Here is a 13,580-nt window from a genome sequence, read left to right as displayed (position 1 = left end):
AGAGGATTACTGGAGGAACGGCCCGTCATTAGGACACAGTGGGCATATTTTTCATTGATAAAATAGTTTGTGGACACATTTAGGCTGTAAAAAGATTTTCTATTCATAAAGTCGGCCTCATGTTCTTCAGGGCTGCGGTAATGGAATATGAATAGCCAACATTGAACAAAACACTGTTGGGAATCCAATTTTAAAAAGTCAGCGCAATTAACATATGCAACAGCAACTTTAATCCATTAATAATATGGTCAATTAAGTAGCCTACCTGCTATATCTCCGATATAATAAGTTATCATGGAAAACAACGTGATACTGGTCTGTAAACACGTCGCCCTGCGAACAGCACTTCTTACTGTCTGAATTCAAAAATAACAGTTTTCAGTTTTTTATTGGGATTTTCATTTGTATATTTGTCCATATCGGGATCCTGTAGGAATGGTGACTCCCTGTTTCCAGAGAGCTGATTGGTCAGAAGGCCTTTCATACGTTTTGATCCGATACCCAGAACTGAACCTGCTCCGGAGCAGGTTAGCCGTGCAGCATCAGTTACCATGGTGATCTACCCCGGTTAAAAGTGAACCACCTTCGTGAGACCGAAAAGCCAGGGTTAAACCCAAAGCTAGCTCGCTAACCCCAAATCCTGCTTCGTAGTACAGGCCCCAGGGCTGCGGTAATGGAATATGAATGCAACAGCCTACATTGAACCAAACACTGTCGGGAATCCAATGAAAAAAAACTTCAGCGCAAATAATATGCAACAGTAACTTTCATTACTGCTGAATCATATTACTTTTGCAATACTCAATCAATACTTAAAGCAGAGACAAACTGAGACAAAGATCTTTTATATGTGTTTATGTTTACATTTTATTATTATTCCCATGGATGTTTTCCTATTTTTATAAACAACGTAACATAGACGTTTATCATTAATTTGTTTTCTGCATTGTATATGTTTGCTTTGGCAACATGTACTCCGGTATTTAATGCCAATAAAGATCATTATGCGGAAGGGGAGGGACTTAGGCTCTCTATTGAGAGAGAGAGAGAGAGAGAGAGAGAGAGAGAGAGAGAGAGAGAGAGGAAACTGCAGTAACACCAGATTATGGAGACACCCGTGGCGCTACTGCAACTTAATGTCGGATGCCAGCCGCAATTTAAAAATATGACGAAGAACATGCTGCATTCAGAGGATGTCGAAAACATTAACTTTCAACAAAGTGCCGAATATACTAGTATAGGACTAGGTGGACGGTGTGGATTTTAACGTCAGCTCTTTGCCGAGATGTGATGTTTGTAAGTCAGTGCAATAACTGATGAACTGATGACATGAACTATGCTATTATTAGCCATTCTATGTTAATAATTTATATTTTATTAATTTACTACTTCTGCCACAGAGTGTCTCTGTATCCCTTCATTTCTAAACTAAACTAAAAGTTACAAATGTACTTTTGCTATAGAGGCCCTTGTGTTATTTCCGACAAAAAACACCTGAATAAAGCGACAAGTTATATTTGCGAATTGGAAGCTCGAAAGTGGGAGCTTACCCCGAACACCTGAAGGCAGCACGACAAGACGCCATGCGCACTTCCGGTTTGAATCCGATTGGTCCGATTCAAAATAAGACCGCGGCTGTGTTGTGTTTAGCCATACTAGCAACACAAAGGAATTTTGTTCTGATTCGGACCTTAATGTTATCAAAATACCTGCCACGTAAGTCTGTTTTTATATTAAACAACGTCCTAATGGGAATATCGTCGTGGAATTGTCATTTTGTCAGCTAAGTGAACGGACGTTTGTTTTATTTAACCCTGTTAGCAGTATCAGTTGACAGGTGCGGTTGCTAGTCAGCTGAATTTTCATGCTAGCAAAATGTCCCGTTCTCTTCTCTGTAGAGAGAACGTCACGCCAAACTGCTGGAAAATCTGGCAAATTAATGTGACAGTGTCTATCGGCAAACGACCTCATAAGGTACGACCTTTTTATGAACCATCAAGATCGAGTCGTCATTTCGGCATACATCCAATACACTGAGCAACACTTAAAATTGTAACGTTTAGAATTGGCTCGCCTGTCACTCCACCAAAATATGCCATGGAGGGGTGTAGCGAATGGTGTGAACCAAATCTAAAAGTTGATTTTTTTATTTAAGTGATGATACTTGGTAGACAATTTGTCAGCCGAATTTACCAGAAGACTCCAATCATTCGTAAAGGGTCTTAATTCATGATCTGCGAGGTGTGTACGTTTGCCGACAGCCAATGCAATACTAAATTGCCAGATTTTCAAAGGCGTTTGGCGTAACTTTCTCCCCATACAAGACTGAACGTATCTGCTAGCTAGTTGAACTCACTTAACATTAGCTTTTGACGTAGCTAAGGAAGTTAGTTAATGAATATATCATAACTAGTTAACTGGACCCTTGCCTTCCCTTTTTGCTATTCAGTGTTAACTCTCTTGTCCGTTTTGATTTGTCACAGGATGATGGAGTCGTGCTTTAACAGTAAACCTGAAAGACCAGAACCTGCAGAGAGCGACGATCTGAAGAGAGACCTCTCCTCAGAGTTCAGCGCCTTACCAGACTCACAGGTGTTTAGCTGTCTAGAGTTAGCTGCCTCACTTATGAACAACACCACCTAACGTTAACGAGAGGAACGGTGATGTTGGTGATCAAATATTTGCAGTGTTTCCTCCAAATAGTTTTGCCCACTACCTCAAAAATGTGTACGTTTAGAATTACAACATATCCAAAGGAAAGCACCACAACTATAAAACCAGCAGAAACACAATTTGCCAAACAGCCATGTGGATTTGCCGTAGATGCATGTCATGTTATTTTTCCAACATATGCAGTTCTCATATGGTCTCAAACTTGTTTCACGAACATGAAAACATCTTCCTAATCCTGAAGTTAAAAACACTATGCCATATCATGCCATGAAGGATTTTTTTTTTTTTTTGTCCACTAGCTACAGTAGTATAATATACCAGGAACTTGCACAATTTTGCTTGATTTTTAGATTAGGTTCATGAAAAGATAGGACTGTATTTGCAATTTTTTGTTGATCCATCTAAAGATGACCACCATGGTGCACCGGTCAGGTTACAGGCATGATACATTTGCAAGTGTAGTTCAATGTTCCAGGGAATTTTTTGAATCACACATTATGATTGAGCGTTTAACATTGAGGGATTGTGGGTGTTGTAGTCTTGGTTGCAATAGGCCCTCCAAATGTTGTTTGATTACTTGATAAAGGGGTCAGCAGAGAAGCCTAATTATCTCTGCCAAGGAGGTAATGTTTCCACCTGCCTCTGTGTTTGTCCGTCCGTCTGTCTGTTAGCAGGATATCTCAAAAAGTTGGGCACGGATTTACACAAAACTTGGTAAGAAGGTTGGTTATGGGCCAAGGAAGAACTGATTAACTTTTCATGTCGACTGGCCTGGAACCTATCCCAGCATGCATTGGGCGTAAGGCATGGAAACACCCTAAACAGGTTGCCATTGAGTTTGCCCTTCTTGCTGTGAGGTGACGGTGCTAACCATTGATCCGCTGTACCGCCCTACCAACATGCCAGCCATGGCCAACATTTACCAGTTTGACTGACAGCTGGTGTCATTTTCCACCCTGATGTCTAGTGATGGGACAATATATCAAAATTCAATATCGCAATGCAAAAAAGTTAGAGTACGCATTGTGAGGCAGAAAAATGCATCGGGATATTAGCTCCATAGTAATCACAAATGAGACGCTTGATCATCACAGTTTCACAAGCTCTCCATCCAAATATATTATTTGCACTTTGTAATGACATTTTTAAATTGTTGTTTACATTCTAGCGAGCCAATGCCATCGCTAGAAAGATTTGTGGCTCAGAATTAAACATAATTTTGCACATAACTTTATTACATCGTATCGTGGTTGTATCGAATCATGAACCCCTTATTGTGTATCGAATTGTATCGTGAGGTAAGCTTATCGTTCCGTCCCTACTGATGTCATGGCGTCATGAGACAAACCTGGCAGCTCCACTCTCAGTGAATTGGGAGACAGTTCATGGTCGAGGTGATTTCGCTGTGAATTGGGCATATTTCTGCCTTAAGCAGGTTGACGCTACATTGACATGCAGCTAATTTGGTTGTTAAAGGTACGTGTCTTGCTCGGGGTCACCTCAGTGGTAATTGTTGAGGGACGGGAGAGCGCTGTGCGTTCCCCTCAGGTTTTCCCAGTCAGGCTGATTCTGGTATCAAGCCTGCCTCTCTAAGCTTCAGGATGCATGGTACCAGCCTGCAAAACCACTGGAACAGGTTTTATCTCAGTAATGTCGCTGGTACGGAGCTCTCAGCCTCCAACATTACTCACAGTTTAATGTTCTGATTGCTGAGACGTCTTGTTTGTAAATTAACTGCTGAGAGGAAGGTGCATATTCTCTCTCACAGAGCCTTTTTTCAACTTCAGTTTCTAGGTTTAAATGTGTTTACTAATTAATTCTGGTTAGTGTTGAAGTAAAAATCTTTGTAGGCAGCAGGGTCAGAAATTAATGAGGCCTTGGGGCAAAAATGAGTTCATAAAGTTCATAAAATAGCTGTGAAATTAAAACTTAGGAGGTAAAAAAACACCCCTGATAATTAGCCTTGATAAAAGTACCCCTTTTCTTTTTGCATTCACTTTTTTGGCTTATTTTTGTATTTTTTTTTGTGTGTGTGTTGTCAAATATTCATGCATCAGTGCGACTAGCCAACTACCGTCCCCGATGGGCCACCACAGGTGACGTGTGGCTGGTGACTGGTTGATTCTTTCCAGTTGTTCTGGGCAAGAAAACTGGAGCGATTTTTGATCAGAAAACAACAAAGTATGCGGCATCAAGCTTTAGAAAATGTTGGCACCACACAGCCAGTAGTAAATAAATGCCCTCTTGGAAAAAGTAAAGTTCATTTCTCACTTTTTTTTGTTTTATTTTAAATTAATAGTTTTGCTCCGTGTATTATTTGGGAATCTGGCTTTGACCTTTTGTACTCCTGCTTGCAATCTTTGTAATCTAGGAATTTAAGTTCATTCTACTGTTTATGTAACTCACTGAAAGTTTTACTCCAGATAAAACCCTCAGCTTAATGCCAGAAGATGTTGTCACTGAGGAGTTGATCAGTTCGTCTTGCATGAATGAGAGTTGTTTTTCACTTCACTTTCCTCTGTCTGTTTTTGATGTAATCTGACCATGTGCAGCATTCCACCCTTGAGGAGAGAGAGCACCTGCAGGTTTACCTCCGCATCCGACCCTTCACCTCAGCAGAGAGCGATAATGGCGAGTCACAGGTAAAACTCTAGGTTTAAATGTAGTAGGTTATCTTGAATAATCACAGCTATAGAATGGCCTGTCTGTGTAGAGTTAAATATCGAGATGTCAATCGATGCAAAACATTCAAAAGCTGTTTTACTTGCTGAACTTCATGAAAATAAAGAAAGATTAAAGCAAGTTAATCTACAATAGTAGGGATGGGACGGTATATAGACCTTTTTCACAAACATGGCTGCCGTACTTCCGCAGGGTATAGCTCGGTTCTCACCGTTGCCAGCAATGTTAAAAAGCCAACTTTCTGTCGCCTATAACTCAGTCTGTGATCACTAATTTTGTGTTTCAACATAATGTATAACACAATACAGGTGTTGTCATTGACATATCTTTCTGTTTCTGTTGTCAGACGACTGTGCAAGTAACTGTGATCAAGGGTCACAAAATGCTAACTGGCTAATGCTAACTTCTGTACTGTTAGCATTTTGTGACCCTTGATCACAGTTACTTGCACAGTTGCTCAGAAATAAACATAATTTTGAACTCCTTATCGTGTAGCGAATTGTATCGATGTTGTGTCATGAGACAAACCTGTCAGCTCCATTAGAAGCAACTCGCAGCTGTGCAGAGGGCACATGCATAGCATACATACATGTACTATATAAAGTAATAGATAATGTTAATATCTTGTCCGTGTGTTTTTTACAGGACTGTGTCACCATCGAGCCTCCTGATACGGTTCTTCTGAAGCCGCCCAGTTCATCGCTGTCAGCGAGGCTCAGTGACAAATCACTTCCACAGACTGGGCAGCGCTTCCAGTTCTCACAGGTTTGTCTCGGTGGCAACCGGCATCTAATAACGCCTCAGCAACACTGAACGTCTGTCAGGGCAGGAAACTCACTTTAAATCTACTGAGCACAGGGAGAGAGAGGCAGGGACTGTGTTGATCCTCGAGGGTAAATTGAATCATCGCAGCAGCAAAGAATAGGATATAGATAAAAATGCACTATAATAAAAATGTATAACAGATGTAGTCTTTTTATGATTATTAATAAGCTGTATATACTGGATCAAAATAATTGTTACTATGCTAGCAATCTACGCATTATGCTTATTTGCAGTTTAGAAATTTAGAAATTTACAGTCCAGTGCAAGAGCATTTACGCAGGGTGAGCAAATGTGCGTCAGTCACTGTTCACATTATCAGTTTTACTGCTGGAAGCAAACGTGTCCAGAAATGTATACTGGCTCAGAGATGTACAGGCTCTGTGCATGAACACAGATGGTGTAGAATAAGTAGGCTGTTATGTCTTTCTAAAATTTGCTTTTGTTTGTCTTGTGCTTTTCCTGTTGATCAGTTAGATCTAGTTAGGCGTGTTCTCTGTAAAGACTTTTGAGACATGCTTGTGATAAGGGCTACAGAAATAAACAAACTTGAACTTGAATGAGATCAGATTGTGCCAAGCAGGACAGATGTACAGGGTCCAGAGCAGAAGAATGGGGCATTGGATTCCAAAACCATCCATTTTCACTATTTTACCCATCAAGTATGAGTTTTGGTATAGGACTTCTAAATAATGTCTGGTTACCTGCCAAAGTGGCTGGTAGACTGGGCTAACTTGCAAGCCGCAGTCAGTCAGTTTACCAGCATTTAGCTGGTGTGAGGTTCTAGAGACCAAGACTCTTTAAAACATGTAAATACCCCCAAGATTGTGTTTTTACATTTTCAGAATTTGTGTGTAAATCACACATGAAAAAAGTGACAATTATCTTTGATTTTGGTAATTGGGATTTGGACTTGATGTGGTCATCATTGATAAGCATATCATTCTGAGTCCAGTCAACGGTGCGCTTGCAGAATGTACAAACCAGTTGTTGCCATGCAGTGTTTTCTTGCCGCCGACAGGTGTACGGTCCAAAGACGAGCCAGAGAGAGCTGTTTGAAGGCACCGTGAAGACTCTGGTCAAAGATGTCCTGGAAGGAGGAAACTCTCTGGTCTTCACCTATGGAGTCACCAACGCTGGGAAGACGCACACATTCTTGGGTCTGTTCCACTCCTTCATACATTTAAGGAGGGCTACACAATTAACAAAAAAAAAAATCAGTTGATTACTACAGTTCGCAAATCATGAGGCTGCTTTTTTTTTCTTTTTTCTTTTTTTTGTCTCCGAGGGAAAAGTGTGCTAGTCGGCTTCCTAAATAAGGCTAATAATTCTGAGTCGGGCAAAGAGCCAGACTGAGCGTGCACGCTCTTTTTCACCCTGCTTGTTGCACATTCACAGGTACACTTAATCTACTGTGTGCTCACACTGCAGCTGAAAATGTCCCAACTCTACCTTTTTTTCCCCCTTTTTTTTCGCGATTTGTATTTGAACACTTGGTGTTAGAGACAGTTTAATTTTGGCGGCCATGCAAGAGTTCAGGACAACAAGACTCAACAATGGAAAGAAAGCCAAGTACAAAAATGGATGTGACGTTTTTGTTATTGTCACTCTGTTCATGTATTTATTTTTAACATCGTTGACAGTTCATATTGGTCTTGGATATGCGTTATATTCTAGAATAGATATGAACAGTAAGTCGTCAAAAAAAAAAATCAGATGTAAGCAGCAATTTAGATTTGAGCATGAATGCCTGAGGTGTGAACGAAGCCTTTGGCAGTAGCCGATGAAGGAGCGGAGAGTGTCACTCATTCACAATGTGCTCTTGTCACTCCAGGTCCAGATGCCGACGCGGGGATCCTGCCCAGGTCTCTGAATGTGATCTTCAACAGCATCGAGGAGCGGGTTTACACACAGATGAGCATCAAACCTCAGCGCTGCCGAGAGTTCATGAGGCTCACCAAGGAGCAGCAGGCTGAGGAGGCCGTCTGCAAGAGAAACGTCTTCAGACAACTCAAAGAGGTAAGAGCTGCTGACTTCGGCACAAACAGGGCTGGAAATTAACTGTAGTCAAGTGGCCACACAAGGCTGATAAATCCTAAGATTCACCTGCTAGTGTCAACTAGATATTTAGAATAAGACCTCGAAATGATGATTTGATACCTGCCATAGTTGCTGTTGACAAATTCCCACAACCATAGATACCAGTATTTGGCTTACAGCTGGTGTCCCATCCTGACCAGGAACAGTTACAGGCAAAAGTTGAAGTGTTGGGACAGTGAGCTTAAGTTTGTGTGTCGCATGTCATCCCCTCTCTCTCTCTCCCTCCAGTCCTTCCTGTCTCTCCTCCTGTCTTGAAAGTTAGACTTAATGCCTAAAGACAACAAAAGTGTTGCATTTGGTGCGATTTGTAATATTTCTCTCTTATCTCTCTGCCCTTTTTTAGAGTGAGAAGAGCAGTGCCAGCCTGTTGAGTTCAACCAGTAAGGCTATCCTGGAAGGCAAGAATTGGATTTGTCTTTTACCTATTGTCTGCTTGTAGATCATTTTGATTTGTCTTTAAAGTTAAGTTGATTTGCATATACTCATACTCATTTACTAGGTGATTACTACTTTCACCAGTCTCTTGTGTTCCTTGTTGCACCTCTATAAGAGAATAATCATGTTTTGCCAGCTTGATGAATAACATCCAGGCCTAACATTAAAAACAAGACTGTAATGAATAAAGCACTCGATACAAAATTGTTACTACTCTTGGCACATTGCTATATTTTCTGTTCCTACTGGGTGATGAATATTTTTTGAATATCCGTCAGGCTCTGCCTTGTTGGGGACGACTGTAATGGCGGAGGACGGCGTCAGCCTCGAGGTGGAGACACACACCAAGTTCTCAGTTTGGGTTTCTTTCTGTGAGATCTACAACGAGAACATCCACGACCTGCTGGAGCCGGTGCCCAGCGGGGCTCCAAGGAGGACCGCCCTGCGCCTGTCACAGGACGTCAAGGGAAACGCCTTCGTCAAAGGTTAGTGGATCGGAAGTCTAGAGGTTGGCGAAGCCGGTTTGTGACCGAAAGGACGCTGGTTTGAATCCCAGCAGGCCGCTTGAAGTGAAACAGGTTTTTAACTTCAGAGTAACGTTTTGGTCCAACCTTTGTCAGACTAATTATCGGTCCAGTTTGAAATGGTACTGTGAAATTATAAAAAAAATTGATGCATTGCAAGTAGCAGAGTATGGGGGGATTCAATAAGCAGAAAACTCACACATCCCAAAAAGTTTGTGCAGGTGCGTGGGAGAAAAGCAGTAGACTCAACAATGGGAAAAAAACTCCCATACTCTGCTACTTGCAATGCATCAAATCTTTTCAGAGGTGTTCTTCCCTCCGTCATCAACTCCTGTGTAGAGAGGGTACTGAACTTGAACTTGAACTTGATCTTCTTCAATTTATTGTGTTGACATTTTTGTCTGTGGACCTATCTCGAGATGAGCTTTGTCATTTTATTTGGTAGAAAACTTCTCAAAACGTCACCACAAATTGCATCTTTCAAATGCAGAATTGTTATAATTACTACTGCGACAATCGGTAAATCTCATCACACATTTAGCCTACATGTTTTTTACAAATTTTTTAAAACATTCATTCATTAGTTTTTAGTATTTTTGTGTATATTTGGTAAACATGTTGGGGCAGAATATCCACATTTGGTGTGAAAAGAGTCTCTTGGAGTTTCTTCTGTTATATTCTTTCTACTGTGTCTACTGTACAAAAGGGTCCTCAGCAGTCAGTGTCTATAAATGTGTGTGTGTGTGTGTGTGTGTGTGTGTAGACCTGCGCTGGGTGCAGGTGAACAGTGCAGAGGAAGCCTACAAGGTGATGAAGCTGGGAAAGAGGAACCAGAGCTTCTCCTCCACCAAGCTCAACCAGCTGTCCAGCAGGAGGTAAGACAGACATTTAGTACAATAAGCTTAAAATCCCTTTTTGTTAAACATGTAAGGATCAACTTGGCTTATATAGCACCAGTGGTTGTTCAGACAGTTTGTCTGACAATACAATATTTTGAGAAAATTCCACAAGTTACTCACTTAAGATTCTATAAACACCATCTTGTGTTAAGTTATTAAAAAGTTTAAAGGGTGTTGCTTTTTGTTTTCTCTCTCTCCAGTCACAGTATATTCTCTATTCGCATCCTGAGGATCGAGGATGTTGGGATTCCAAGGGTCCACACCATCAGCGAGTCAGTATAAGTTTCACATCAGTTTTACTGGCAGATATAAATGTGGTTGTACTGGGCAGCTCCCAGGTGTGAAAGAGTGTAAATGTATGGATATGAAGCAGGGAAGCACTGGAAGAGTATATGAGCAAAGTAAAGTCTCCCTTGAATAGATAATAGTTTAATGAAGCATGAACATACTGTATATGCATGATACTGGAGAAAGTGGCCAGCAGTCTCCAAACATGAATCATCTGTGTCTTGAATATTTACAATGAATATTTCAGCACTAAAGCCTCAGTTGCTGCACGTTTCTGAGCGTTTTTCACTTAACTGTCATTCCTTGGTTGCCCTTCATTTTGAAAAGTTTGTTAACAAACGGTAAAAAGAGAGGTCCGCACACAAAACAATGCAGATGCAAAGATGTTCTTGTGCTCTTTAATGGGTTTAGGCACTTCAGTGTGTAAGATGGATGCGTACAATCTAGAGAATGGAGCACATGTAATTCCTTTTCAATTACCAAGACACAAAAATAAGAGTGGTGTGCAAACTATGTGAAACATCAGGCATGGACCGTTCATAAAACATAGAGTAGACTGAGTAGATAGTAGATCGACTCGATTAAAGGGTGTACAAGGGAAAACCCCAAAAGGCCATTTTATAAGAAAGGTCAAACTCCTCTATTGATCCTTTAGGAGACAGACTGTAATTTACAAATCCAAAAGCAAAAAAAAAAAAACGTTAGGAAGCTGGGAAACGCTTATCACTCGCACTTTACACACTTGGCCAGTGATTAGTGATCTGCAACCTTTTAATGTATTTATGTATTAATGTACTTTCTGCATTATAAGTGGTTTCCCGCCCATTATTTTGCTTAGTATTTTGGCCAATTTGGGAGCCACTTGTTGTTTTCTACCTCAAAGAGTCTGTTTTGGACCAAGCAAGGTGTCAGCAAACTAATTCAAACAACTCTGATGTGAGGTCCATTGATACCACCACCTCTTTCCTTTTCCTGTTGGTATATTGCCTGTGTGTGTGTGTGTGTGTGTGTGTGTGTGTGTGTGTGTGTGTGTGCTGGTGTTCTCCAGGCTCTCTCTGTGCGACTTGGCCGGTTCAGAACGATGCGCCAAGACCCAGAACAAAGGAGAGCGTCTGAAAGAAGCCGGCAACATCAACACCTCCCTGCTCATCCTGGGGAAATGCATCAACGCACTACGGCACAACCAGCAGGCCAAGTGAGATCATATTTGTGTGTCTGTTGTCGTTTTTGTCTCTCTCTTTATCTCTCCATCTCTTTATCTCTCTGTTAGGGCTGTCGCGGTGAAGGAATGTCCCCTGCGGTCATTTAGGGTCGCTCAACAGCGCGGTATGCGGTGTATGCGATAAAAAGTCGGCGGATGACGTCACATGCTAATTTGCATATCAATATATAACCTACAGTCTCCGTTCGCAGCACTTGTGTCATTAGTATTGATCAACAACCCTATCAACCCTCCACAGATACACCAAGTGTTTCAAAAGTAGGCATACACATTTTAATAATAGAAAGCAAAGCCGTTTTTAATTTTAGTCATTTTAACAAAACAATTCATCATTCAGTAGTCTGTAAATAATGGGTATACCTGGAAACATGAAAAATATTTAATAATACAGTGAGTATTCATTCATAAAACTTACCGGCACGGTTTTGCTCATTCATAAACGTGAAATATCCGGACGTTATTAGCGTTACCGTTTTCCCCGTCCTTCCACCCCTTTTGATCATTTACATATTGTGAAAGTGATTCATAAATGCACACCGCACCGCAAAAAATACCATCTTTTCTAGTCAGACAGTATATTGTAGAAATTAATTTAACTAATGAAAACAAATATGAATTATTACAAAACCAATAGATAGTCACATTGTGTCCAAGGGCATTAATTATCATTGGAAACGTGAAAATGTTTAATAAATATGACTCGCACATTGGCTTTGCAATTACTGCAGTTTCCATCTGATTTGATTCAGTTTATCATGATAAAAAAGAGAAGATGACCATACGCACGTCCCATAAACTTTTTAGCAGCTGCCGGAGTGAAGTAGAGCTGAAGTATTTAGGAAAGAGAACGCTGCCAGTGCTCCCATATATTTATCTTACAATGTTTTGATAGCTCATGATCACCACCAATCAATTTATAATTTCAGAAAGTGACATCATAAGCATTCGGTTTATCCAGGACTGCATGAGGGGGGGAAGAGGTTTATCTGCTGCCCACTGACACACAGGCGGACAGGTGTTACATGTGTAAAGCTTAATTAACATGTTGGTTTTGATTGGCTGTCACCTGGGCTACAGCTGAGGATAACACAGCGGTAACGTGGCTCCGTCATGGTATTCACAGATGTGGTCAATTTATGAATCAGGGGAAATTACCGTGGTGCAGATTTTGCGTCCCGCTATTCTGTTACCCCAGAGTTTTATGACCTTACATATTACACCTTTTGAAGAAAATCCTACACGGGTTACCCTTCAGTACAGCTTGATTGTTCCGTCTACACTCACACACACACACACACACACACACACATACACACACACCAACCCAGCTGTGTGTGTGTCTCTCCCCTCAGGCTGCTTCAGCACGTTCCCTTCAGAGAAAGCAAGCTGACCCACTACCTGCAGGGGTTTTTCTGCGGTCGAGGTAAAGCTTGCATGATTGTCAACATCAACCAGTGTGCCTCCATGTATGACGAGACTCTCAACGTCCTCAAGTTCTCCGCCGTGGCACAGAAGGTACACACACACACACACACACACCATCTCACACACACACACACACAATGTCTTTTTCCCCTCTCTCCCACCCTGTCTTTCTCTCCCTGATTGCGCTTCTCGTAGTTTGAATTTGAATCTTACCTCCATGGATTGCATGTAGTAATAATAATAACAATAATAACAACAATAACCTTTATTTGTATAGCACCTTTCATACACAACATGCAGCTCAAAGTGCTTTACATCTATTGAAGGCAAACAAATAAAAAAATATAAGGGTATAAAAGAACAAGCAAAATGCATTGCATTAAAATAATAAAATAAAGTAAAAATAAAAAGATAAATAAACAAATGAAAGTGAATTGCATTAAAAGAACACAATTAAATAAAATGTAGTGTCACCATTTCACCATAATGTCATGTTGAAATGGTACATAG

At 40.9% G+C, this 13,580-nt stretch overlaps 1 protein-coding gene across 1 annotated transcript in view; it reads left to right on the top strand.

Moving 5' to 3' along the window:
* The first annotated feature begins 1,620 nt into the window (after positions 1-1,620).
* Positions 1,621-13,580, top strand: part of LOC139914645 (kinesin-like protein KIF20B) — an 86,827-nt gene continuing 74,867 nt past the window's right edge. The window contains exons 1-12 of the mRNA XM_078288646.1: positions 1,621-1,716; positions 2,484-2,592; positions 5,226-5,315; positions 6,001-6,120; positions 7,199-7,337; positions 8,012-8,196; positions 8,621-8,675; positions 8,991-9,197; positions 10,000-10,111; positions 10,336-10,407; positions 11,472-11,618; positions 12,998-13,160. Coding sequence (XP_078144772.1) covers positions 2,485-2,592; positions 5,226-5,315; positions 6,001-6,120; positions 7,199-7,337; positions 8,012-8,196; positions 8,621-8,675; positions 8,991-9,197; positions 10,000-10,111; positions 10,336-10,407; positions 11,472-11,618; positions 12,998-13,160 — 1,398 coding nt within the window. The 5' untranslated portion in view covers positions 1,621-1,716; position 2,484. The remainder of the gene's footprint in view (positions 1,717-2,483; positions 2,593-5,225; positions 5,316-6,000; positions 6,121-7,198; positions 7,338-8,011; positions 8,197-8,620; positions 8,676-8,990; positions 9,198-9,999; positions 10,112-10,335; positions 10,408-11,471; positions 11,619-12,997; positions 13,161-13,580) is intronic.

This window comes from Centroberyx gerrardi, chromosome 15, assembly GCF_048128805.1.
Source record: "Centroberyx gerrardi isolate f3 chromosome 15, fCenGer3.hap1.cur.20231027, whole genome shotgun sequence".
Lineage (NCBI taxonomy): Eukaryota > Metazoa > Chordata > Actinopteri > Beryciformes > Berycidae > Centroberyx > Centroberyx gerrardi.
The sequence above is the reverse complement of the archived record's forward strand: the minus strand, read 5'-3'. Positions and strand labels throughout refer to the sequence as shown.